The following is a 26,717-nucleotide window of genomic DNA, read 5'->3' on the forward strand; positions in this document are numbered from 1 at the left end:
GTTTCTACTCTTTACCTTATCTACCCTTCAATATCCTGTTAATGGTATCCTAAATCGTGTGGAATTGATGTGTTAACAATATTAAAAACATTAATAACAAATCTGAGCTTATCTTTATGAAACTATAAATATCCTTTAGTGATAGATTGATGCTTTTTTACTGGTTAAAATCTTCTTCGGAATGAATTAACCACAGGAGTTGAGCAAGTAGTATCCCAATCTAATTTAAAGCTAGTACTATAAATATTGAATGAATTTTAATATTAAAAATAACAAAAAATTGACGAAATAACCTTGAAGGTGGTTTATTTCAACGAAGATAATAAATATAAACAATATCATGCGCTATTTCTGAAAACTCTACTTTAACAATATCAAATTTGCGACAATTTCAAACCTCAAATTTATTACCCAATACTAATAATTATCAATAGGAAATAATATCAACAACAACGTTATATTGCTCGTAGTGGCTAGAAAATATAGTTTCGAACTTCGCGGTAAATTGACAAACAAAATTTTCCTGTCGCCGCATTCGGATTGTCTTTGATCTATAATATTTATCTATGAAAATTGATGAGGAGTTTGGGAAAATTACTTATAAACTAGACCATTCAGTACCTAATGATATTAGTTGATTTAGATCTTAATTTTTACCTTATATCATGTCTAAATTAAAATATACTCGACAACTCTGCCATTTCGTTGTTATAAATATCATAAAACAATATGCCAACAGTAGAACTATAATGTCACTCACAGAACATATCCTAAGGTATGGGTATGTTCTATGAATCTGTTTATCCTTAAATATTGATTGAACGTAATATTGAAAAATTTCCCACTATAATTTGCATTAGTTATTTGATTATTCATTCATATTTTGAATTATATTTAGAAGGGAAATGTTATGAATAGTGTATGAAGTAAATTTTATCAGAGATCTGGCAAGTATGTGTGATTGTCATTTACCAACATTAAAATTGTCCTTGAAACAACTATCGCCAACACACAAACTGAAAAGTAACTATTTAACTTGAATAATTTATACAGTAGTATTAACATTGTTACGTTCGCAATTATGTTGAAAACACCTTAATCTTAGCAGAAACTAATACATATTTTTACATATATACAAATTACTTTAAATGTATCAAAAAATCTTTAATGATTTCTTCAAGTTGGTCATTCGAACGATAAATTTAAAAAAGTAGTTGGCGCCGGCGACTTTCAGGCTGTTAAACCTCGATTGTTGTTGAATGTTTTATGTGCATATATTTAATTATAATTGTCAGGATATACTAGAATTTCTAATATTTTTAGATGCAATTCCGAAATAATTATTTTCCTTTAGATACCCAATTTCAAAAATAGTCTTGAGTTGGAAAATATACTTAACCTTACAAAATTGGACGCTGTCAGATTACTAGAAACATTTGAAGAAAATTTGACAAAAATGGTTTTTTTATAGCGAAAACCATCAGCCAGTAAAATGTGGCCGTTATTACTAGATATGACCAAAGAAGAGTCTGTTCAGAATTTACGAAATCTAGGTATATAAACTTAAATTTTGTTCAATATTTCATTTAAAAACTATATCTAAAGTTTAAGCAAGTCAAGGCTGTACAGTATATAAAACAGTCTGAAGTAATTAGTTATTAGTGTGAATCCTACATTTTGCTTTATAAATATGGGTTTACTTTATATACAGCAATTTAATTTTTAAAATACAATATCAATAGAATATTATTGTATATATATATACACAATTTTGAGCGTAAATTTTACTAAATTCATCTAATATCTTTCAATAAAGGTTTTTGATCCAATTATATAGTCAAAATATATATTTTTAGTGCGTATTTTTTATGCGAATATCATCTGTTTATAATTTGTATCATCCTATTTTTTAGAATTAGAAGCTTATTCTTGTCTAGTTTCTGCTTTAAGGGCTCAAGGTCCTCTTGATGCAGATAAACGTAAGTTGTTGAAGGAAACTGGTTCTGCTTTAAATATTACACAAGAAAGACATAAAGCAGAAGTTCGAAGAGCAATTAGTGATGAAAAGCTTAACACAATAGCATATCAGTAAGAAATTTTTTCACTATTTCATGGTAACATTGAGTTTTTAATCAATTTCAAGTAAATTTTTAGTTTATTAATTTTCTTATTGATATTAGGGAAAATATCCTGAATATTTCAAGTATATTTTTAGTATCACTGGACAAATAGAGTCTTTAGAAGAATGGGCACAAGAAGGACGTAGATTAGTGCCTCTTTTACCGAGGCAAGCTCCTCAAACACTGTACTCAGCTATTGCAAATGACGTTGCAGAGAGTGCTAGTCAGTCTAATAAATTATTACCATCACCAGCTAATACTGAAAGGAAAAGGCCCGTAGTTTCTCCAATCACTACAATAGCTAATCCTGATACTTGTAAAAATATATCATTTCGAGTCCCTGAACCACCTAAACAAGATGAAAATGTAAATAAAAAGAGGAAATTGGTGGGAGTTACTGAAAATGCAAATATTACACATAATTTGTTATCTCCCAAATTATGTAGGATTCAGCAAATATACAGGTAAGTAATTATTGGAATACAGATATAAATTAACGTACCTAAAGGATCTATTGTGCTCCATTTTTCTGCTGTGATACTGGGGATCCTCAGTGTTTACAACTAATTTATTAATCATGTCCATCAAGCAAAACCTGTTCCCAGCTAGTATATTTCAAAAATTTGTTACAGCAAAATTAAGCTGCAGCCATTTAAAAAAAGTCAGCTTATAATAAAGTTGACATTGTGACATAAATTTTTCATATAGAGGGTGAAAATTAGTTGCAAACCTTTCAAATAGTGGGATTGATAAAAATTGAGAAAAAATCAAAATTCTTTGAAAATTTAAAAACTGCGAATCAGATACAGAAGACGTAAAGACTGAAAATATTATTCAGCAGTTAATTTTTAATCGCTATAACTGAATAAGGCAGGATAATAGCACAAGATATCGAAAAAGAAGCTTTTTTGAAAAAAATAATACAAGTTGGTTCAACGCCTAAAAAATATCAATCATGTTTACTTAGGGAAAAAATAGTGAATTAATTATATTATTATTTGAGGAGAAAGCTTCTGAAGGTTGTTGATTGAGCTTTTAACTTTGAGCTTCATATCTGCTAAGTCTAGTGTCTTCAGTTGTCCAAAAAGCGACAGACTCCTTCTACTATTCTTAAGTTCCAGTTGGGTAAAGGGGCAGTCTAGTAGTAGTCCAGGGGGTGAAAAATATGTCTCTAGTACAGATATTGCTCTATTCAAGTTACATTCAGGTCATTTAGACAGCTTGCAATTGTGGTTATGTTATACCAACTAACTCATTCAGTCTTGTGTTTTGATTTAAGAAAAAACTAGCAAAATATATCTCATATCATTGAAATCAATTTTATGGGATAAAAAAGTTCGTACTATGACTACTGACGTGTGGGTGGAACAATAAAGATATCACATCATAACATGTTTTGAAGTAAACGAAGTAATATTTTACTAATGATCCACTGGATGTTGTGTTTCCCCCGTTGCTACTGATGACTTGATATGTTCTTTTTGTTACTGATTTATATTAATTGATTAACTTTTTTATCTCAGTTACTTAATTTCATAAACAAAACTTTCCATTAAGAATAATATAATAAACAACTCAATTTTTTTGTTATTTGATATGTTACAGACAAAGGTCTAAAGTAAAACCAAAAGAATTGATAAAAAAGTCAGAAAACGAACATATTGACATGGTCCAACAGCACAGAATTATTCAATCAGTTCCCCAACCTCAAGCAGCTTCTTGTTCCTCACCGCAACCACAGTTCTTGAACCAAAGAATAAATGTACTTCAAAATATTACGTTGCAACCAATCAAAGATGAAATTATCGAAGGAGAAGAGACTGAAATGAATAATTCAAAATTACCTGAGCAGTCCATGACTACACCAGTTTCCGTATGCTCCAATGAAAACCAGGCGCCGAAACCTAAATTATTAACAAACTTCAAGCCTAATACAAGTATAACAATAAAACAACCTTCACCTCAACTAGCTGGACCTAGTAGTGAAATTCAGAAAAATATTAAGATAACAAATACAAAAAAACCTATAACAAAAGCAATCAATGCCGGTCAAAAACTGATTGTAGTATCTAACGCCCAAACTATACCATCGAGCAGTATTTTACAAAAGACTCTTCAAATACCTTTTGTAAAGAACATTTCTATAAAAAATTTTGAGAAATTCAAAATCGTCACTAGTAATTCCACTCCGACTAGCTTACAATTAACCAATGTTACAAATTCTGGAGTTAATTCGGTGAAACACAAAGTGGTGTCAGTCAAACCGAATTCATCTTCGAAAAAAGTGATACCGCTATCCCAATTACAGGTTTTAAATTCAAAAGGAAATATAAAAGTACTTCCCATTGGAAGTAAAATTGTGAGCAAATCTGTAACCGGTACTTCGTCTCCTATATACATTGTAAATACAACTCAACAGCTAACTAAATCAACCCCAACTCAAGTCGTTGCTACGAGTCAAATACAATCAGAGAAACCTGAAGATAAAAAAACAGAAATTGTAATGAGTGAAGTAGACGGTGTCTCGTCACCGACTAATAGAGAAAACGGAAAATCTTCAGTTTTGGAAGATATATTGAAAGCGTCTGGTATTTCTGAAGAAAATATATCCGAGCATTATGAAGATAAAGTTGAAGATACTCAGATTTCAAATAATAAAGAATGTAGTGAAAATCAGAATCCAGATGGTATTGCGGATAATGCCGTTACATTATCGAATAATTTCGAGGAATATTCAGTTGTTAATGAGCAACATATTGAGGAAGAATATGTGGATAGTGAATTTGGTAAGTAGATTTTCGAGTTTTTACATTTTTTCATCCAGAAATTTGATTGTAACTCGTACTTCACCTACATTATCTCTTTGATTATGGCTAGCGCTTGGGGCGCCTACATATCCCTTTTTTGGGGTGTATTGCTCCCCTTGTTCTTTTGTTAGTTTTATTTTGGTTCCAGCTTAGTTTGTTAGCTTTTTCCATTATTTTCTGTTTTTAGATTTGGAGATATATTGAACAAAGTATCTGATGCTTTTTTTCACAATAATACTAGTATTTTTCATTCATAATTATTTTAAGCGCTTTTTTAAAAAAATATTTTCAACTTTTCAATTTGATGTGCTTTAAAAACTTGTTTTTAGTTTCTTTTCACTTGAATTTATTTTTTTAATGTTGTTTTGTTGATGTATATATAATAAGATAGCGTTAGGTTAGGTTAGGATATCAAACTTTGTTTATTGTTGTACTTAGAAAGTTTTCTAGTCAACTACAAGGAAATTTTATTTCTTACTTATTTGTATATATTTAGCATACCATAAGCTCCCCAATTTTCACTATGTGTTTTGCCACATGTCTCAGGTAAATTATGTTTTTGTTGGCACAAGTAAACAACAGTTACATTAATTCATTATTAATAATAACGTCTAGATGAAAAATAATTTTTTTAGGGGAAAAAGAACCGATAGAGAAAGTTGAAGTAATTGCAAACGAGGTAATAGACTCTGACAATTCCTTACTCGCAACCCCTCATTTATCTGAAGAAATAACAACTGAAGAGGTTCCTTTACCTGTTACTTTGGATGATGAAGTATCAAAAGTTGATGATATGCAATGTAACTGATATTTATTTATTATTTATAATTCGATATTTGTATAATTGTATTTAATTTTTTTGTACATTTTTGTATGTTTGCTAGGTATTGTTATTTCTTGAAAAAAAATTCTTTACGATAGAAAATTATTTATCGTGGAACTTGAAATTTTGCTCAAATCCATTTATGATATTTCTCATTACTGGATTCTATTAAATTGCATGAGGTATGGTATTTGAACGACGTTTTCTTCACACTGTGATTTTCTCTGTAATATATAATATCTAATCTGAAATTATTATTTTATTTGACAAATTGTTGAATTTCTTTCTAAATAAATAATATAAGTACGATTAAAAACTATTATTGCAAACTATTATTTAATTTTGCCGGATATATGGAGTGTTCAAAAGTAACAACTCCAATGTTTACCGAATTATCATTACAATACTTTTTGAACACACTGTATTTTAAATATAGAATTATTAGTTTATGCCATATGAAAAGATGTTGATTTTCTTTTTAGAAAATAATATAAATGATTTGAAATCATAGTTGCAAACTCTTTTAACTCCAAACTTATTCAACTCATCTTCCACTTTCATTTCCTTTTTTATCCTCATTTACATCTTACTCTTTATATTCTGTTATGAAACATTTTGAACAACGGAGCACAATATTCAACAAATCGACACAAATATGTGTACTAATGCTGATGGCACTAATAGGAAGAAGCAAAATGAGACTGATTGAGTTGTTTGAAAGACATAAAAGAGAAATGAATGAAAGTAATACGTAGTATATGATCGCTTCAGTGGATAAAACTTCCAACACAGTGACTTTGCACTACAAAACAGAACCTTTAAGAGGATAACAACCTCAAAGTACTTTGGGAAGTAGATAGACAACAATGCGAAATATTCAACATCCATTAAGGAACTTACTATACAACTATGAGTCTAAAAACAAAATTTTTAAATGGTACCTGCAAAATTCAGATCCACAAAATTCTTATTCGCTTATTAATCTCATATGTATGGCGAAACATTAAAGCTGACAGTATATTAAAGAAAGATTAAGAAGATTCGAAAGAAAAGTAATCAGGAAAATATATGAAGTTGTGAAAGCTGGAGATGAATGGAGAATGTGATATAACTTTAATATAAGGGACATCCTACAAAACAGAGATATTATTCGTTGTATCAAAGCTTGAAGAATCTAATGGTTTAGATATATTCAGTTTAAGGAAAGACTCGCGAATATCAAAAAAAAGTTCTTAATGTTAATTCTTAACAATACGATGAAATGAGATGTTGCACAATGTCACAGGAGTGTGCTCCAAGTCAAGGAATATATTGCTATGGAGGTCCATTGTAGAGAAGATCAATGCCTATAAATGATGTAGTGCCGCGTGATAAGGTTATTTACATAAAAATACCACAAATTTCACCATCATGAATGAATTTATGACCTATAACTCTTATTGAACAATCACTGTATTTCCCTGATACAGCTCCGACTTACTTTTATTTCCAAAACTAAAATCTGCACTTCGACCAACCCAGTTTGGTTTAAAATAATTTTTGCGGCGAGTATTGACGAAAATGTGTTTAAAAATTTTTGGACGAATGGATTAAGGCCCTATTTTACACGTGAAGTTTAAACGTCTGCTTAAGCCACAGATTTTTATGAGGTTTCATAGACAAACTAAGGTTAAACGTAACCGACGGTCTGACGGATTCGAACTTTTTCAAAATGTTCACATTTTTATGATATTGTGAAGGGTTTTGATAACATCAGTGAGAATGTGATATTAAATAATAAAAATTAATTTATAAATAATTGTATAAATTATTCAAAATCATTTAACCACAAATCACCTATACTTGGAAGGTTCACAACAATGTTATTTGTTTTGATCAAACTAGCGCCATCTAGGAGTATAAACTGATTTTTATATTTTCAATGTATGTATATGAATACCTGTACGGTCAACGTATCATCTACTGTGAAAAAGAAGAAAATTGTGGTTATGTGGTTATGTCAATTCAATGACATATTAATCAAATAATATTGGTAACTGTTGGTTATTCTAAAAACTGAAATTTCTAGACTTCTGTTCATTATTTCAAAAAAATATAAAATCGCGTTATTTTTAATTTTAAAAATCAGAGCTCAAAATGGTGGATTATAGTAAATGGAAAAATATTGAGGTATGTGATTTTCTGTAAAATTTTTCTCATTTCTATTCCCTGAAAAATATTTTAACTATTAATGTCATTTCAACGTATAATTCAAGTTACAATTATTTTAATTCTCATTAACTACAAAATGTAGATATCAGATGATGAAGATGAAACGCATCCAAATATTGATACACCTTCCTTATTTCGATGGAGACATCAAGCAAGAATTGAAAGAATGGAAGAGAGGAAGAAAGAATATGAAAATATCGAGAAAAAGAAAAGTGATCACATAAAGAAGATTTCAGAATTGAAAGCTAAATTAGCAGAAGCTGAAAAAACAAATGCGAGTAATTTAAACGATCTAAAAAAGGCTTTACAGGATGTGGAAATTGAAGGAGACAAAATAAAAAAAGAGGAAGAAGAAATTAGGAAAAAAGACAAGGTAACCTGTAAATTTTATTTTTCTATTCCATTAGAGTTCATTCTTATTCTTTCTTCTATTTATTCTATTATTTTTAGTTTCTACCTTTATCTATTTTTTTAGTTGACACCATGGAATGTGGATACAATTAGTAAACCTGGTTTTGCAAAAACAGTTATTAACAAGAAGCCTTCTCGTCCCAAAGATGACAATTTGACTGAAGAACAAAAAGAGGCTAGACTAAACAAATTTATAAAGGAAAATGAAAAAGATCTTAAACATTTTGGATTGTTACGGAAATATGATGATTCTAAAGCTTTTCTGAAGAGCCATAATAATTTGGTTTGTGAAGATACTGCTAATTATTTGGTAGTTTGGTGTATCAATTTAGAAATGGAAGAGGTAAATACAAATATACCTATATTTTAATGTGTTTTTTACTTCTTAATTTATTTAACCTGTTTTTCAACAGTGGGGTAAATTTATACACTGTCCCTTACTAACACTTGACTTATCTCACTCATATAATAATTAACTTATCACTACTTGTATCATTGAATATTCACAACTACTTTTCCAATTTATTTTAATTCCCTGACTTTTTAGTTCCATTCACTATGATTTTTTAATTATAAACAGTTTATAAAAACATCAGACTCTGCGAATTTGCCAAATTTTAGAATTCCATTATAACCGGATATGATCGGCTCCTCGGTCCATGTCGTGAACGAATTCGTAACAATATTTTTTCTATTCATACACATAGAAATTTATATAAATACATGTTAATAATATGAAAATATTTGAATTTTTTTTCACAGAAACACGATTTAATGGCACATGTGGCACATCAGACAATATGCATGCAGTATATACTTGAACTGGCTAAACAACTTGATTATGATCCAAGAGCATGTGTCGACGCCTTTTTCTCCAAAATCCAAGTAGCCGAAGTAGAATATAAACAGTCATTTGAAAATGAATTGGAACAGTTCAAAGAGAGAATCAAAAAAAGGGCTGCTGAGAAGTTAGAGGAAGCCATGAAGGTATGATATGGAATGAAACAATTGGACATCTTTAATTTATAGTACCATAATGGTTTTTTTGGTTCCTTCTACATTTCTTTTGGCATCTACTTTATTTTTTTCAGTTTTTGCTTATGATTAAATGTTAGTACTTATATTTAATTCTATCCCTAGATCGTTAAAAATTTGTTAACAAAAAATCTACTCATCTAGATCTATCTCAAGATTCAATTTTAGTATCTGTGTAATGCTCAAGCTACTCACCTTTGCTGAAGGGAAGAAAATACTAAAAATATTTTATATTTCCTTCAATTATCCATCCATTTTAAAACCCGAGATCCAAATAGCATAGGTGGAATTTGAAAAGATATAAGTGATACATGAGAAAAAAGAATATTCCAAATTATTATTCAAAGAAGAATATTCTCACTTCACATCTCTAAATACACTTTATGTATCCATAAATTTTTCTTTGCGTCTTCTATTAACTGAAAATGGATGCCCTAAGCAGTAATCTGACTTTTGAAAGAGAATAGTCAGCCATATTAAAAAGGAATATGGTTTTGTTTAAATTGTTTTGTTGATTTTTGTACAGATACTTGTGCATTCATTTTGAAATTACATCTTTTTTTCAATTTAATATTAACACTATTAAATACTAGTTTTTATGATAATTATTGTAGGAAGCTCTAGAAGAAGAAAAGAAAAGTAGATTAGGTCCAGGTGGATTAGATCCAGTTGAAGTATTTGAAAGTTTACCGGATGAATTAAAGAAATGCTTTGAATCACAAGATATAAAACTTCTACAAGAAACTATTGCACAGATGGACGAAGAACAAGCGAAGTACCATATGAAACGTTGTGTCGATTCAGGTCTTTGGGTACCGGAATCTCGCAAGAAAAAGGGAGAGAACGAAGAAGAAGATTCTGCTGAAGCACCAGAACAAGAACAATCCACATCTTAAAGACTAAATTGTACATAAACCTTTATGGCAAACTGATTAAATTGCATCTTGATCATGATTTTCATTTGATACTAACCTGACAGTGTATACATGTGCTCATTTTAATATGATCCATAATCAGTATCTTAAAAATCCGAATGAAGAAAAATTGAACGATTTCTAAATTTATTTGAAGTAATTAGAAATAAATTCATTAGTTCATATCTTTGATATTTATCGCGTAATAAAAACCCATTTCATTCTAGTTAATGTAATGGAGAACAAGATACTTATGATAGATCAGTTCATCAATTTTTTTTGCTTAAATTAGTATTTAATTTTCAATAAAGAAATTAAAAACAATATGTCGAATTATTTTCTTATTTTCAACAATTCCTGGATACACAAACTGTAGCAGAGGGGATAAAACATCAGAATAATTTTTTTTGGTACGCAATACTCAGAATACCAATTACTTACAACTGCGTACAGGGTCTTCTTTGTTTCTTCTTTCCGATTTGTAGTTGGGTGTATTAAATTGTTTTCACTTCTAAAAAGCTGTCTCTATACTTGTTATTGATAATCTATGTTCCAAGAATAGCTAATTTGAGGTGACATCTTCACTGGTTCACCAGGTTATCACATTAGAAATTGCCTTTGAGGGTTTTCTTGCCTTCTGTGTATCGAGACGTCTTGAATTTCGGTTTCACTAGTTGTACAGCTTGTCCTCCTGGATGTAAGATTAGTATTGAAAGAAAATGTGAATAATGATAGATTTTATTTTACAAAACGTTAGTTTAAACTACGATAGGAAACGTTGGAGAAACTATGCAAAGAAAAAGGCTCGAAAAATGAGTTAATGCCCCACGACATCGTTTTTATTCGTGAGTCTTAACCTCTTAAAAGTTTACATTCAGCTTATTGAATATATTATTTAGTGTTTGATAAAATATTTGTATTTTTAATCATACCTCGTACAACTTGAGATAAATTATATTCAATAAACGTTTCTGGTTACAAGAGGCGTACGACAGGAAGAAATGATTGGCGGTGTAAAATTTTTAAAGGGAAGAGAAAACAGGGTCTGGAGAAAAAGATTTCTAACGATTTTTCTTTCAATTAAGATAATGAGGTTAAGTTGTTGCTTAGGTACGTATTATAATGTTAATGATAAATTTTAAAATATATTATTCTTCGTACAAAAAATAATACGGGTTTTAAATATGCAAAGTTGTTGTAATTTTAGGGGTCATAGGTCGAATGAATAGATGTGATTACAAAATAATTAATTTTCATTATTTAGTCAAATTTATCATTCATGGTTATATTATTATATCCAGCTGAATAATTATTTTTAATATTCTTACTTATTTATCAATCAATCAAGAATCAGATTTACTAATTAGCAACAGAAAGAAAGGTTCATTTGGCTTTAACCGACGCGTTAATAAATTATTAATGTTTTAATATAATTTTAAGTAGATACCTATAGAATAAATTTGTTCTTGGTAATTGACAAGACAGGACGATAAAAAAATATAAAATTGTTGTTTGGGTACTAATTAAGAGAAGAGTTAAGGTTAATTACTGTTTTTTGATCGAGTCACGTCGCGTTTGTTTACCCCGGTGGACAAAACAAAGCAACGAATTTCGAAATTTCCATTTCCAACAGTTTCACTTCTACCGCTGAATTCTATTACTATAATGGAAAGAAAGAAGTTAGAATTAGACAGTTTTTGATACAGAGAAATTGAATTTAGTCCAACTTTTTCACGACATTTTTTGAGAAACCTGAATATCTAACCCAATCGCGTTAACATTCACCAGTATACATCGATGCCTAAATAATTATTGTTAATATTAGTTTTATTTGCGGGTGAAATTCCTAATCAGTTCAGTTCTTTTGGCGATTGTACCCGCCGCAACCGCCAAACTTTAGATTCTATTAGCTTAAAATAAAAGGAACGGCTTCACGGTCTACAAAATAGACGAGTTCGTAGAAATATCCTTACAATTGTTGAATGAGCCCATTTATGTTTCAAAAATGTTGTTATAACTATTAATCTAAAGCGTTTTGAGCGATGTAGACGTATAATATGATATTGATTGGAGCGAAATTCACTTCCTTCGTCTATGTTCCTAACCTAACCAATTTTATTAATATGTACAGTAACCCAAATGATGTTCCACACTATATGACCCTCCACAAATCACATTGAGACACTCTGTACAAGGTACGTACTCAAATTGTGATAAAAACTTTTTTATCCAAGATTATTTATTAAAAATCACTATCTTACTATGCATGCTGAGTTTAAATATTTCACAATATAAAACAAAACAAACAAGACGTTCTTTGAATTTTACCACAACGTGAGTATGAATAAGGCTTATCTATTTATTTAATTTACGTCAATTCATCTTCAAATAATTTTACTTTGATATTTTTAAAGAAAATTTGCAATATTGTAATTTTTAAAAATGCCCAAACTCAACATTTCTAGTAACTTCAACCAAGTTGGGTGAATGTTTACTAAGATAATAGATAGGCGGAAAATTTTGTAGGTTAGCATAAAGAAAATCGTTTTTCTAGAAGAATTTTATTTTATTATTTAATATAGTTGCATTGAAATATTGACAGGGAGCTAAATATATAGTGGGGACAACTAAATCGATTACAGCGCTCGATGTGGTCAAATTATCGTTAAATCATGCTCGTAATATGAAATATTTTTAATAATAGTTGTTGTGTTGTGTAAATTTCACATATTTCCAGTAGCTAAGTGGATAGGAGATATAAATGACAGTGATGACCACCTACAAGATGGTATGAAAGCTGGTCTTCATCATCCCAGCTGCAGCTAGTCAACCATTGATGCAAACACAGGGCTAAGTCCTAGCTTACAATAAAGAAGAAAAAGAAGAAGAAAAAGAAGAAGAAAAAGAAGAAGAAGAAGAAGAAGATTTGTCTCACTAGTATCCTCTTGAGGTCTGAGAACAGAAGAAAGTCACTGGAGGGCAGATCTGGAAAATATTTTGGACACGGAAGCAATTCGAAACCCAATTCATAAATTTTACCAAACGTTTTCATTGATTTGTGACGTTGCATTGTATTGATGTAATCTTCTTCTTCAAATGGGGCCGTTTTTTCCTCAATTTCGTCCTTTAAACGCCCCAATAATGCTATTCTGGTTTATTAAGACTTAATAGCTCCAACCACTTTGAAGAAAGCTTTCCCATATTAAAATATCATTCACGATGAATACAACATGTTTCCTTGATATTTTAGGTTCAGAGCTATCACAATCAGCTTCACTTTAAGGTTATCCGACATTATTTTGTGGACTATTTTGAAGTTACAATCGGTGACAGCCTCTTTGAGGCGTTCATTGCGTGCATCGTCCTTGGTGCTCATTTCGACTCCTTAAAACTTGAAGAAACACTTTTTAGCCGTCCTGGGCTTAACACCGATAATATTTATTCAGCCAATCATCGGCTTCAATAGTAATACTTAATCTACACACGAAATTCCTCTTTTCCAATTTTTTTAAATTAATAAAGTTGAAAATGATACAATTAAAAGATTAATAGTACAACAACTGTCTTTACATACGTGTCTTGTAAAAGTTAAGTTAGGCTAAGTGAAAAGCAAGTAGATTTAATACTAGTAGCGCCATCTATGTATCAGCATACAATTTAAGGCTACCTAATATGATTCGTAGACCAGGAAAGAACCTTCTTTGTAATTCAATGCCCTGCAATCATTTCTTGAATAAATAACATCAAAAAATAAATCGCTTGTGAAACAATGAATTTGCTTCATAGTTTAGTTGTACCAAAAGGGTTTTTTAACGACTTTATTGCAACTCAATGTTTCTAATTATAGTGAAGATTTCGCTTTTTATGAAATTATTTCGTTTCAGATGTTATCTTCAACATGGATTATATCCCTGCTAATATTAATTTTAACGTCGATATTTGGTTTGTACAAATATTCCACAAGGCATTTTGATTACTGGAAAAAACGGGGAGTATATTATAAGAAACCATCACCGTTTTTTGGAAATTTCTACGAAGTGTTTACTTTACAAACAACGACGTTTGAATTACTGAAGAAAATGTATGAAGAGACTGACGAACCGTATTTTGGAATTTTTGTTTTCGATAAACCGATTTTAGTTTTGAAATGCCCGAAATTGATAAAAGATGTTCTTATAAAAGATTTCAACGTGTTCTCCAATAGGAGTATAACACCTTCTTCTCATAATTTGACGACATCCAATTTTATATTCATGCAAAAGGTTCCAGAATGGAGAACCACCAAATCCAAATTAAGTCCATTTTTTACTTCGTCAATGATGAAGAATATGTTCGTCACCGTGGATTTGGTTTGTAAAAATTTTGTAAAATATTTAGAGAAATCACATGGAATCTTTGATGCAAAACACATAGGAAGTCAATTCTCTCTCGAGGTTATTTCTAGATGTTTTTATGGTGTTGATCCGCTGGCATTTGATGAACACGTTTCGTCTTTTCGAAAACATGTCGAAGGGATTTTCGAATTCAGTTTACGAAATATATTTATTCAGTCCTGTCACTTTTATCATCACTGGTTGGTTGATACTTTAAAATTAAATTTCGTAGCAGCAAATACCGTGACATTTTTCAAAAATGTATTCAACTCTGCCATGCAAGCAAGACAAAATTATAAAGGGAAAGCTACTAATCTGATTGACGTCATGAATGCTTCGAAAGATGATTCAGGTAATTGAGTAAGTTTTTTATAGAGATATTAACAAACAAGTAAGTTCCTTCAAAGCGTTAACCAGACCCGTCCAATAATCAGTCCAATCAGTAGACCAAAAAATTATTGAGTTGGGATCAAGATAAAATGCCCAAAGACACCCCGAAAAGCTGATCTAACTATATTAACAGGATGGTTCCCTGCTAGAAGACCATAGAGACCGTGCACAGTGGTAAAGATTGAGGAAGATCTATGACCAGCCATGGACGCGACTGGCTGGTCGATGATGATGATGAAGAAAGTTTTCTTTAACAAACTACAATGGAATCTCCAATGGAATCAAGGCACTTACCTTTAATTCTGTGACCGCAGATGTCAGAGTTAATAAGTCAAAGAAGGTGTGGTCGTGACGAAATCAGGAACGTTTTGGATCCTCATACGATGCAAATAGACATTCAACAGTATTAGCTAATAATCTAACTCTCTTCGTTTCTTAAACCCTAGGCAAAGCCGAGTTTATCAGCCTCGTATCAGATCTTCAATTTTTTCTCAGCTTCTAATCCTTTCTTTATCTGTGGTTTGTTTTATACTCGATTCTGGCCTTGTAGACTATGATTCTACATTAACAACAAAGACCAACGCTGCATTTTGAAGAAAACTCGAAGCTAGACGCTTCAGCAACTAGCTCTGTGAGACCGTTTGGTTAGTACAAATCAAAATACTTTCTCCTTCATAGATTCTGCGAGGTTAGTTACTTGAAAGACTAGTGACCGGAATCCTAACCGGATACTGCCATCTAAGACGTCATCTTCACACCAATGGCTTCACGGATGATCCGGAGTGGCGCTGGTGTATGGAAGAGGACGAGACTGCAGACCACGTTATCTGCGACTGCCCAGCACTCACACGGGTGCGGTTTAAACACCTGGGCAAATACTACAATCTGCCAAACGGACTTTGGTAACGTGGGGCCTATTTGAAGGCTTCAACCGCTGCCCACACCTATGAGCTATGAACTATGTTACTTGGAAGAAGGCTTCAGAAGATTTTCTCTATTTATCGATACATTGACATGATTGTATGCTGCTATGGAGATACCGAACACTTTCTTAATTTGTTTATATCTAAAGTTCCAACAGGATTAAAGTCAAAATTCTGCTGGAACCAATAAAATGTGTTATTTGCATCTTAGCACATGTACGTATCATATTGATTTTTAAACTTGTTTCGGTAGTTTTCCTTCTTTTGTACCAAATCCTTATGTAAAATTTTCAGAATTGACGAACGCTTTTTCAAATGCCATTTTCTTCATGGTAGCTGGCCAAGAAACCACAAGCTCTTTGATCAGTTACGTTTTATATGAATTGGCTCTTAATCAAGACATCCAAACAACTTTAAGAGACGAAATAGAAAATTATGTACAAGAATATGGAGATTTAACTTTCGAAGAAGTGAAAAATCTGAAATATCTCAACATGGTTATAAGTGGTAAGTATTGAACTAATTCAAAAGGCTTCTTCCTTTTACGTCTCCTTATTTGGTTGGTGTAATGGTTTCTACGATATTTAGTTCTGTTGGTATTGGGTAATTTGATTCCCCATGTTTTAGTCTAAGGATGAATTTGATCGATAGTTGTTTGTAATTTTGAAGATGATATTCCATTAAGATCTTCAGCCAGATATAAAATCTATGTTAGCTAGTTATAAATGTTCAAAATTTTTGAATTTTTTACAATTTGTAGCTTGTAAAAACTAAGAAACAAACTTACAAATAACTAAATGAAGACTTAATAAATAAAATAAAATGTAAATATAAAGTATACACAAGCAAACTACAATGAATAACAAAAATATCTTTGAAAATGTACATGTGAAAATTTATAAAAGTCATTTATAGAGTAGAAGGCACTTTAAATTATTACAAAATGTGAGAAAAGATGTTGTAGATTTGATTTCAATTGGCAAATGATTGTACATTTTTTTGTATTGTAAAGTATTGAGTCATTATCTTTCTAAAATTGGAGAAGCGTGCTTACGAGTTAGGCAAACGGATTCAAAGATTGATAATGAAGGAAGAGTCAAATTATTTCTATTTGTAGTTACAAAATTCAAGTAAAATGTGATAACATATCTCTTCGGTTTTATTTAGAGGGTTTGCGTAAATATCCTGTGCTTCCTTTTTTGGACAGAACAGCAATGGCCGATTATCGTCTGAAAGGAACTGACTTAGTAATTGAAAAAGGAATGACGGTTTACGTTTCCTTTTATGCCACTCACATGAATCCACAATATTATCCAGATCCTGAAAAATTTGAGCCCGAAAGGTTTTTGGACGTTGATTTTAATAACGAAGATGGTTTGAAATACTTTCCATTTGGGGATGGACCTAGAACATGTACAGGCAAGTGATAGAATTATTTATCCAACTTTTCTATTATTATCACAGCTTGGTAGTGCTATTGGTCTAACTCTAATCATCTCCTGAGTTTTTTGTTTCTTTGCAATATCTGGTTTGTCAAATTTTATTATGAAAATATAGTGTTTGAATTCTAACCTTCAAACTTTTCAAGACAACAATTTGGAAAAGATTGAGAATGTGTATTATTCTTTCTATTCTATTCTTTTATTTTGAAATGAACAATTTGAATTTATTTCGATGCGTTTGAATTAAGTATTCAATGTTTTGTTTACAGGAAAAAGATTGGGTTTGCTTATGGCGACAATGGCTATTTTCTATATCGTGTCAAAATTTAAAATAGAAAAATGTGAAAGTACGCCAGTTCAAATGGAATTTGAACCCAAGAGTTTCGTTCTACATTCAAAATATGGTCTTGCCATAAAAATAATTCCCATTCAATAAGATTGTATATTGTATTCGATAAATACTGAATATCATTTTTTACAAGAAAATCAGTTCACAAATCCTGCAGAGGATTCCTTCAGAACTGCAAACATGGCCTTTATGTTAGCAATGAACCATTTTATGTAATATTTTATATAATAATGTATGTTCTATACAATTAAAAAATTTTAAATTGTTAAATAAAGTTTCATTTTCAATCAACTGTTCGATTATATTGAATTATATGCCTGGAGAGTATATTTTTTGGCTTCAGAGGTTTACATCTTTTCGTCGGTAGTGCAGATTTCATACTTGACGTCACGGTGACCTATTCCTCTAAACTCGTGACCTCTAATTTCTTCTTACTACAACTTTAATACCTCAATGTTTTCCCCATATCTCCTTATCTATATATAAGTTGTTATTCGCAACCAATCTCGCCATTATTAACAAAATTATATGTCTATGCCTTTGTGGCCGCATATCTCCTACGTCGTTTGTTACCCAAAAAATGCCGGACCATTTTCACAAAACATCAACCCTACTTACGTCCCTTGTTCGCTGCCACTCAAGCTATTATCAACAAAACAATATACTACACCTTGTATATAACTTTTTCAATATACCCCGTATATATATTTCAATATTTCGATGTTACAAAACATATACGTCACACCCTGCTTTTTTTAACACACCCTGTCGATGTTTCCGTTATTGCCTAACAAATCACTTTTTAATCTTTTTTTAAACACACCCCGTATTTCGATACTTCGATGCTGCCGTTATCGTCTGCGGTTAGACGTGACGATAAGGATACGTAACGATGAATGCGACTAATTTGTGGGATACGTGCCTCGAAAAACTACCTAGTTTATTCTGGAAGATCCATCTAGGGCTCCGAATAATCATTAAAAGATTCAATATTGGGTTATCTGTGTGAAACGTCTATAAAATAGGTGGTTTGTGGTTTAGAGATTTTTTTGGTCAAGTTAAGAATCACTTTGTATACTGAGTGTAATTGTTCTCAAATAAAAAATAAATTGAAGTAAAATTATACTTTGGTAATAAATATAAAAAAAAAGAGTACAACGAATGCAATTCCCTAACAAGCACGATAATTATTTGCCAATTAATTTGTTTATTCACGAGGTAATTACTGAAATTTGTAAGTAAATACACATAAATGTTAAATTTACAATGTTGGGAGCATGAGAACTTAGATAATATTGAAGTTCAAATATAATTTACATGATAAAGAAATTACATGTTTTGTTTTTATTCGTTTGTGAGATTAGTCTTCGGTGATAGTTTACGAAATCACTTTAAAACTGTTTACAAGTAAGTAGTTGACCCAAATTTATTATATCGAGGGATAAAAATATTCGTAATGATCCCAATTTTTTTCACATCTTAACCTATCTTACCACGTATGGAAAATCATTAAATTTTCTGGCGTTTTTGTTGTAGCTACAAGGGAGGTTTAATTTTTTACTTCACAGTATCATTTGAATTCAAAATTAGTGAATTTTGTTGCAATCACCAACAGATGTTGCATATCTAACGCATTACTAGAGAAATCAGTTGTTTGATATGCATGACACAGTGATTAATTTGGGTATAGCATAAGATGTTTTTACGCTGATTACGTTGGTACGATGTCCGTTGATGGTTTTTTGTAGATCAAATACATTTGTATCGCCGTTCATCGTGTCGACCACACATTGGTTTGATATTTATTGTGATATTTAGAGAGAAATATCGCTGTATTAGAAAGAAAATCTATGATGCAAATTAAAAGACTAACAGTTATCAAAAGTGAAGGTTTTTTTGTGAATTTGGGAACGTCGAAAAAATTAGTCACCGTTCTTTTTAACACATCAGCCCAACTAATACAAAAGCTGGACTAGATACTGCTCTGGGTGAGAAATCCGGTACTAAGGGGGTCATTCCATGTAACGGCCTGTTTTTTAGGGGTTTTTAGGATATTTTTCTACGACCAGTAAATAGATAGAGCTTGAAGTTTATTATCATTTATTAACATATAAGTCGACAGTATAAATATAAATTTTAAGCTAAAAATATTGTATAGAACTCGAGTTAAAACGTTCTGAACACCCCCGCTTCGAAAAAATGAGCTCGCATTTCCTTCACGATTCCGGCTGATTGGCTAATCTGAAACAAAAAAACTGCGTTCTAATCTGTGAGTCTCAATGCACGGATTGGACTATTACCAAATTAATATACAAAAAATTGGACTTTTGGTAGACATTTTGAGTTTTTTTTTTGTTTTTTGCTATAAAAAATCGAAATTTTGGAAATGTTCGATTGGTAATAGTTCATTCCATGCGTTTACATGTATTGAGTGTGCCATATAAATTTCAAGTTATTCGGTCAAGCCGTTTTTGAGATACGATGGAGGAAAGTTTGAAAAACACAGTTTTGAGAAAAACGCGTTTAAAGTTTCATTTAAAACTATGAAAATCCGAACTTACCCTTAATCGGTCCATATTTAATTTCTGTTTAGGCCTGTAGAAACTTCTCTAAATTTGTATAGGTGTATATATGTATAAAAGAGGGGCCAGGTATAAAGTCGACGGTACACAATAGGCCCGGACCCCAACTGCCAACTCAGCGCTCCGAACAGTTCTTTTTTCTATCTGCTGTATCTTTAAAAAGATTTCCAATTTTCAAAAATCACTTGACTACCCTATTCTAGACATGTTAGTGACCCCCATAATAGGCATTTCAAAGAGTGCGGTACATCGCACATTAACTGAAAATTTGGACATGAGCAAGAATCGGCTCTAAAGAAGGCAAAAAGCGTTCCATATGCAGGTAAGGTCATGGCGTCGGAATTTGAGATGTGCGTGGAATAGTTATCATTGATTATCTTCAAAAAGGGAAAACTATCAACGGCGAGAATTGTGCGAAGTTATTGCGACGTTTGAGCGAAGAAATCAAGCAAAAACGGCCGTTTTCATCAAGACAGTGCACCAGCTCTCACATCCGTTATTACAATCACATAAATAAATAAAATAAAGTTTAAATTGCTACCTCATGCACCCTATTCGCCAAATTTAGCCCCCTCGGATTATTTTCTGTTGCTAAACTTAAAACATGGCTTGGTGGTCAAAGATCTTCCAATAATGGACAGATGATGTCGGCAGTTAATAACTATTGATCTAAAAGGAGATTACGTTGACAAATAAATATATTTTATCCAAAATTTTTGTGTTTATATTGTTGGATCAGGTACTTGATTGTACTTCCTTTATAATTGCTATAGTTTTTTGTGTCTTCCTTCTTGTTATTTCCATTTTTGCAGCTGTTTTAGTTACTGTATTGTCTTTTGAATTTATATCATATTTTGTTGCTTTGATTTCTGCTACTTTCATTATTATTTCAGTCTCTTTAGTTTCCATCTCGTTAATATCATTTTCTACTGAAAGATATCTAAAATATTGTCTCCATTTTTCCATTATATCATCTCCGTTTGCTATTGTATCTCCTTTGGTGTAGTTGTTTATCAGTAATTTCTTATTATCGTTTTTTGAGTGCTTTTAATAGTATAATAATTGTTTTTATTATTTTTAGATGCTCATAACGTCGTCATGGGTCCTGGACCTTTTCGTATTAGTGGTAATTTCGGGAATTTCGAGTTACATATATTTCACTAGAAATTTTAATTATTGGAAGAAAAGGAAAATTTATAGTCCAACACCGATACCGTTTTTCGGAAACTTTTTTGATTCTCTTAGTTTCAGAACAACTATTCACGAAAATGTCAAGAAGTATTATGATAGTACTGAAGATCCCTTCTTCGGATTGTACATTTTAGACGAACCTGTTTTAGTGCTCAAATCCCCCCAATTAATTAAAGATGTTCTAATCAAAGATTTTACCGTTTTTTGCGATAGAAGAGTATCAACACCGAAACATTCCGATATGGTTTATTCGGTATTTTTTTTGAAATATAATCTATGGAAAAAAGTTCGATCAGTACTTTCCCCGTTATTTCGTACTTCGGTACTCAAAAACAATTACTTTCATTTAGATGACACTAAAAACCTTCTGATTGATTTTTTACATAAAAACAATGGTCTTATCGACGCCAGATTGATCGGAGGACATTTCGCTACAGAATTATTGGCGAGGTGGTTTTTTCGAGTCAATCCTCATTGCTTCGATGGAGGAGAATCCATATTTAGGAGATATATTCATAAATTATTCGACTTCAATTTCCGAAATGCCGTTATACAAAATTTGTTTTTCATCAAACCGTCGTGGGTTTCTTTCTTCAGATTAGATTTCGTAGTCGATGATGCTATTAACACTTTTAAAGATGTTTTAATGACTTCAGTGGCTGCTAGGAAAGACCAATTCAATGGCAATGTGCAAGATTTAACCGATTTAGGTAGCAAAGGTGTACTTGAAAAAGAAAAAACGAATAATGATAATATGGGTAAGTTTTTCTCACTGTGAGGTTCCTTCTAAACTAAAATTGACTCTGTTTACGTCGGAATAACTCTTAACAGTGCTGCAAGAGCAGTCGTTGACTTTTTCTGCCTTATTCAATATTATATATTAGGGAAAAAGGACACTACACACTAACCAAATCCTTTAGACCAATCAGCTTCACAAAGCTTCTACTGAAAACTCACAATTGATAAACGGAATGCTCTGTAAAATGAAGAAAACGTGGTACTTTCATTCTTATACATAGAAAGCGCCTTTGACATTACTCTATATGTGGTTATCAAAAGAGCATTAGACGTGAAAATAGTAGATCGGAAAAGCTCCAGAGGAAAACACAGCTAGGATCCAGATACCATTTTTATTACTGCAAAAGAAGGAGTTGTATCCCAAGTTGTGTGGAGCTTAGTAGGACTGACTGATTTCAACATTTCCTGTTAAGAATATGCCGACGTCATAGTCATATTCGCAAAATGAAGCTTTAAGAATACACTCTGTGAAATACAGGACTCAACTACATAAGAAGGTGGTGTCGATCGGTGGGATTAAATGTCAAACCGAACAAATCCTATTTAGTTACCTTCACTGTTAAGAAAAAACTCAAAATGTCAAACTAAACGAGCAAACTATTGACTGGAAATACCTGGGACTCATATCGTTATCATCAACATCATCATCATCATCATCAAGCCTTTCAATCCCTTGGATTATGGCTGTCGCTTTTAGCGCTTTAAAATCCTTTTTTTGAGGTGGATTACTCCTCGTTTTCTATTTTTGTTTTCTTTATAATTTATCGTTTTTCTTGGCTGCTTTTGTTATTATGTTTCATTCCTTTCGTTTCCGGTATTTTGCCTTCCAGTTCTTTATATTAAGCGCTTTTATGTCCTTCTCTATTTCGTTTCTCCAAGTCTTTCTCGACCTGCCTCTTCTCCTTGGCTACAATGGGGTCCATTGCGTTATTTCTTCATCATTTTAGTTGGTTTATATATTTATATTTTCCTATAAACTTCTTCATACCTATATTCTTCGTGTTTTTTGAAAGTTCTGAAGAATATCTGAAGTATCTGCTCAGTATGTTTGGATTAAAATAAATTTAATCCGTTTCATTTTTCAGTTTTTGACATAGCAGTGTCGAATACAATATTTTTTTTAATTGCTGGTCAAGAGACATCGAGTACTATTTTAGCTTTCACATTGTATGAACTAGCAGTAAATCAGAATGTACAAGATAAATTGAGGAAAGAAGTTGAGATCAATTTACAAAAACACGGAGAGTTTACTCAGGATGGTATCAAAGATAACAAATATATGGAAATGTGTTTGAATGGTAAGTATAATCATTTTATTGAAGATACCTTTAGTTAGTCCACCACCAACACCACCACCAGGAGTCTACTTTGTAGTGACCTTTAAAATCATCAAAGAAAACAGTGAACTAACATTCATAGTTTTGGAACAACTTACAAGGGTTGAGACAGGCAAATACTCTTCTGGAAAACTATAACCAGAGAAGACCTGCTGAATTGTAACAATCTACGAATACAAACAGGAGTTCTATAGATGCCCTCGCCTCAACGAATACCTGAAGATGCTAGACCTGGCAGATAATGCGGCGTGCAGGTTTTGTTGCACAGTGGACGAAACCTCAATCCACATTCTGTTGATGTATGAAATACTAAAGGGATCCAGGACACAACACCTGAATTAGAAGCCATCCCACATTCTAGACATTTTAAAAGGAGTGGGATTGATGGATCAGCTGTAAACACTGGGTTCTTCAGTACCGCAACAAGAAAGGGGGACGCAAAGACCCGCAAACTTTCTTTTCATTTAGATAACGAATCACAGATCTGATTCCACAAGCGGTGGTATTTTCAATTGAGGCCATCATAAAACAAAAGGACGTCGGCAGCAGCGATCTGAAAATGACGTAAATTGCTTCTGCTTGAGTCAGAGTAACTGCCGCGCTTGTTCGGAACTGCGATCGCAGTTCTGTCGCTGATAGAAACTTACTTTATGACGTTGTAGTATAAATGAAAGATCCTGAGCTTTAAACGAGTCATTCATTTCGTCAGTAACTAGGATAATGATATTACAGATGCGAAAAAACTAGGAAGATGGAAATCAATCGCCGATTACATCGACGTCAACATAAATATCAAGTTAGAACGAGAAAGAAACTAGTACTATCATGCACGTGGTGCAAAAGTTGTCTTCACGAGTAATACTCACATTAAAAAATACACTTTTCTTTGACTTTCTATTTCTTAGACATTATATTATATTATAGACGTTTCGATTTACTTCGGTCTTTATTAAAATATATCATTGCATTCTAAACAATATGGATGGCGTGCTTTTACGTCAGATTATTTTATATCATGGAAACTTTTTTGATTCTAATACTTCAAAAATGTTGTTTAAAGCTCACCAACTCTTTTAGAAACGATGAGGAAGTATCCAGCCTTACCATTTTTGGATAGAATACCTATTACGGATTATAAATTTAATGGTACAAATTTCGTGGTCGAAAAGGGAACGTCGGTTATCATACCATTTTTTGCATTACATAGAGATGAAAATTATTATCCGAATCCCGACAAATACGAACCAGAGAGATTTTTGAACAATAATTTCAATGTGGATGGTTTGAATTTTATTCCTTTCGGAGAAGGACCTAGAGCATGCTTAGGTAAGGCAACGTTGTTGATTGGTTTATGAGGAAGTTTTGACAAAATTCTGTAAATTTAGTAGTTATGTACGATTTTTAAATATTAATAGTTTTGTTAAAATTGTTATGAGTTTTAAATAAGAATTTAATTTGCTATCCTACTCTAATAATGTCTGGCGCTCTTTCTATTTGCTACTACAGCGCCACCTTAATTTGCTCCCTTTCAACGGACTTCCTTTGTTGAAGAAACCGAGAAAAAGTCATGGAAATATTATATTGAAAGTGTTGAGTTCTAAAGAACGCGTGTTAAATGGTTTTCTGCTTTTTAAAGTGGCCAAATGATACTTAACGTTGGACTAACCGTGTAGATATATAAGAAATGAAATATTTACGATTCATTTGAGATGTTAATAGAGGTATTATTAGTATTTACCCACACTTGATACATTATGGGGTCAGAAAAAATCAATAAAACCAGTCATCAACAATTTTTAAGTTGGAATTTCAGGTACCGTTGGCGATATTCATACTGAACACACTGTTTACACCAACACTCACAATTATAGTGTTTGAGGCGCGTTTCGACAACCAAGTTGTCGTCTTCAGAGATAAAATCTAATAACTTGGCTTATCTGTTTAATACTAAATTATCCCACCAATAAAGTCTCTTCCGCGGAAATTAATTCCAGCGGGAAAAAACTCCTTGGTGGGAATTTTCGTATTCATTCTTTGACTACTAATCTATAGAGTGGACTGTAAGGAATTGGCCCGTTGTCCTTATTTAAGCTACTCTTACATCTAGCAATTTCAATGCTTTCAAATGCATCCAACAGTTTTTGTGCTCTTTAAACCGGACAATAACGGATCTCTTAGTCTGACCAATATACTTTCCGTCACAATCACCATAGAAATGAGTGGTTAGGGGGCCAATTTCTTACAGCCCACACGGGGGAGAAGGTTTATTGCTGGGAAAATTTAGTATAAAACATTCACAGGTTATTAGATTTTATTTTACCTTCAGTTTCTGAAGAGGATAACTTGGTTATCGAAACGCGCGTCAGACAGTGTAATTGTTAGTGTTGGTGCAGTGTTGGTGTAAACAGTGTATTCAGTATAACAATTTTTGATATTATACTGATACAACACGTCTCAGTTCTGATAATAAAGTTTCCCTACCAGCGAAGAAGCGTTTCACTAGAAAATAATCTAATACAGACAGAAAATGTGTTTTTTTTTAATGGAAAAAATTAAATTGATGCGTTTTATTTTATACATCAAGTTTTCACATTTGGTTATCCCTGCTGTAAATGAAATTCTAGAAAAGACAAGGTTTGAAAATATCTCAAAGTTTATAATTATATCTTTTTAACAATTTTAGGCAAGAGACTTGGTATGATGGCATTAGCTATAGCTATGTCCAATATTATAATGAAGTTCAAATTGGAAAAATGTGAAGGAACTCCGGAAAAAATAGAATTCGAACCGAAAAATTTTGCTCTAATATCAAAAGTTGGTCTACCGATAAAAATTACCCCTATTGATTGACAGTTTTTTCAAATTGAAAATAATAAAGATATTTTTATACCATACAATTTGTTTTATTGGAACGAATTAATTATATTGTGTTCTTATTTTAACAGTTCGGGTATCAGCTTCTGATGAAAACGTCGTGGATGCTTTCAGTAGCATTTCAAACTACGAAGGAC

The 26,717-nt window shown here is 31.8% G+C and overlaps 3 protein-coding genes across 4 annotated transcripts; all 3 read left to right on the forward strand.

Annotated features, from left to right (window-relative positions):
* The first annotated feature begins 1,187 nt into the window (after nucleotides 1-1,187).
* Nucleotides 1,188-6,260, forward strand: LOC130450321 (BRCA2-interacting transcriptional repressor EMSY). 2 transcript variants are annotated; one of them, XM_056788653.1, is made up of 5 exons: nucleotides 1,188-1,553; nucleotides 1,914-2,088; nucleotides 2,216-2,584; nucleotides 3,726-4,906; nucleotides 5,563-6,260. In XM_056788653.1, exons 1-5 carry the CDS (start codon nucleotides 1,493-1,495, stop codon nucleotides 5,733-5,735), a joined length of 1,959 nt encoding a protein of 652 aa, XP_056644631.1. In that variant the 5' UTR covers nucleotides 1,188-1,492; the 3' UTR covers nucleotides 5,736-6,260. The 2 variants fall into 2 exon arrangements, with proteins under 2 accessions (XP_056644631.1, XP_056644632.1); XM_056788654.1 differs by having other exon boundaries at nucleotides 1,210-1,553; nucleotides 1,938-2,088.
* A 1,472-nt stretch (nucleotides 6,261-7,732) lies between these two features.
* Nucleotides 7,733-10,645, forward strand: LOC130450322 (hsp90 co-chaperone Cdc37). Its single transcript, XM_056788655.1, has 5 exons — nucleotides 7,733-7,919; nucleotides 8,044-8,334; nucleotides 8,437-8,715; nucleotides 9,135-9,359; nucleotides 10,022-10,645. Exons 1-5 carry the CDS (start codon nucleotides 7,887-7,889, stop codon nucleotides 10,301-10,303), a joined length of 1,110 nt encoding a protein of 369 aa, XP_056644633.1. The 5' UTR covers nucleotides 7,733-7,886; the 3' UTR covers nucleotides 10,304-10,645.
* A 1,944-nt stretch (nucleotides 10,646-12,589) lies between these two features.
* On the forward strand, nucleotides 12,590-26,600 carry LOC130450411 (cytochrome P450 6k1-like). The gene is made up of 9 exons (XM_056788784.1): nucleotides 12,590-12,655; nucleotides 14,206-15,046; nucleotides 16,302-16,514; nucleotides 17,175-17,426; nucleotides 17,719-17,879; nucleotides 21,462-22,329; nucleotides 23,455-23,667; nucleotides 24,784-25,032; nucleotides 26,390-26,600. Exons 2-9 carry the CDS (start codon nucleotides 14,206-14,208, stop codon nucleotides 26,554-26,556), a joined length of 2,964 nt encoding a protein of 987 aa, XP_056644762.1. The 5' UTR covers nucleotides 12,590-12,655; the 3' UTR covers nucleotides 26,557-26,600.
* Nucleotides 26,601-26,717: the final 117 nt, after the last annotated feature.

The sequence above is a fragment of the Diorhabda sublineata genome, chromosome 11, assembly GCF_026230105.1.
Source record: "Diorhabda sublineata isolate icDioSubl1.1 chromosome 11, icDioSubl1.1, whole genome shotgun sequence".
In the NCBI taxonomy this organism is placed as follows: Eukaryota; Metazoa; Arthropoda; class Insecta; order Coleoptera; family Chrysomelidae; genus Diorhabda; species Diorhabda sublineata.

Excerpts from the sequence above, each read along its gene's own strand:
- LOC130450321 (XM_056788653.1), top strand. The coding sequence starts at position 1,493 with ATGTGGCCGTTATTACTAGATATGACCAAAGAAGAGTCTGTTCAGAAT. Across the intron at positions 2,089-2,215 it reads CTTAACACAATAGCATATCA|TATCACTGGACAAATAGAGT; the intron begins GTAAGAAATTTT and ends GTATATTTTTAG. Across the intron at positions 4,907-5,562 it reads ATATGTGGATAGTGAATTTG|GGGAAAAAGAACCGATAGAG; the intron begins GTAAGTAGATTT and ends TAATTTTTTTAG.
- LOC130450322 (XM_056788655.1), top strand. The coding sequence starts at position 7,887 with ATGGTGGATTATAGTAAATGGAAAAATATTGAG. Across the intron at positions 7,920-8,043 it reads GTAAATGGAAAAATATTGAG|ATATCAGATGATGAAGATGA; the intron begins GTATGTGATTTT and ends TACAAAATGTAG. Across the intron at positions 8,335-8,436 it reads AAATTAGGAAAAAAGACAAG|TTGACACCATGGAATGTGGA; the intron begins GTAACCTGTAAA and ends CTATTTTTTTAG.
- LOC130450411 (XM_056788784.1), top strand. The coding sequence starts at position 14,206 with ATGTTATCTTCAACATGGATTATATCCCTGCTAATATTAATTTTAACG. Across the intron at positions 17,427-17,718 it reads TGGACCTAGAACATGTACAG|GAAAAAGATTGGGTTTGCTT; the intron begins GCAAGTGATAGA and ends TTTTGTTTACAG. Across the intron at positions 22,330-23,454 it reads AACGAATAATGATAATATGG|TTTTTGACATAGCAGTGTCG; the intron begins GTAAGTTTTTCT and ends TTCATTTTTCAG.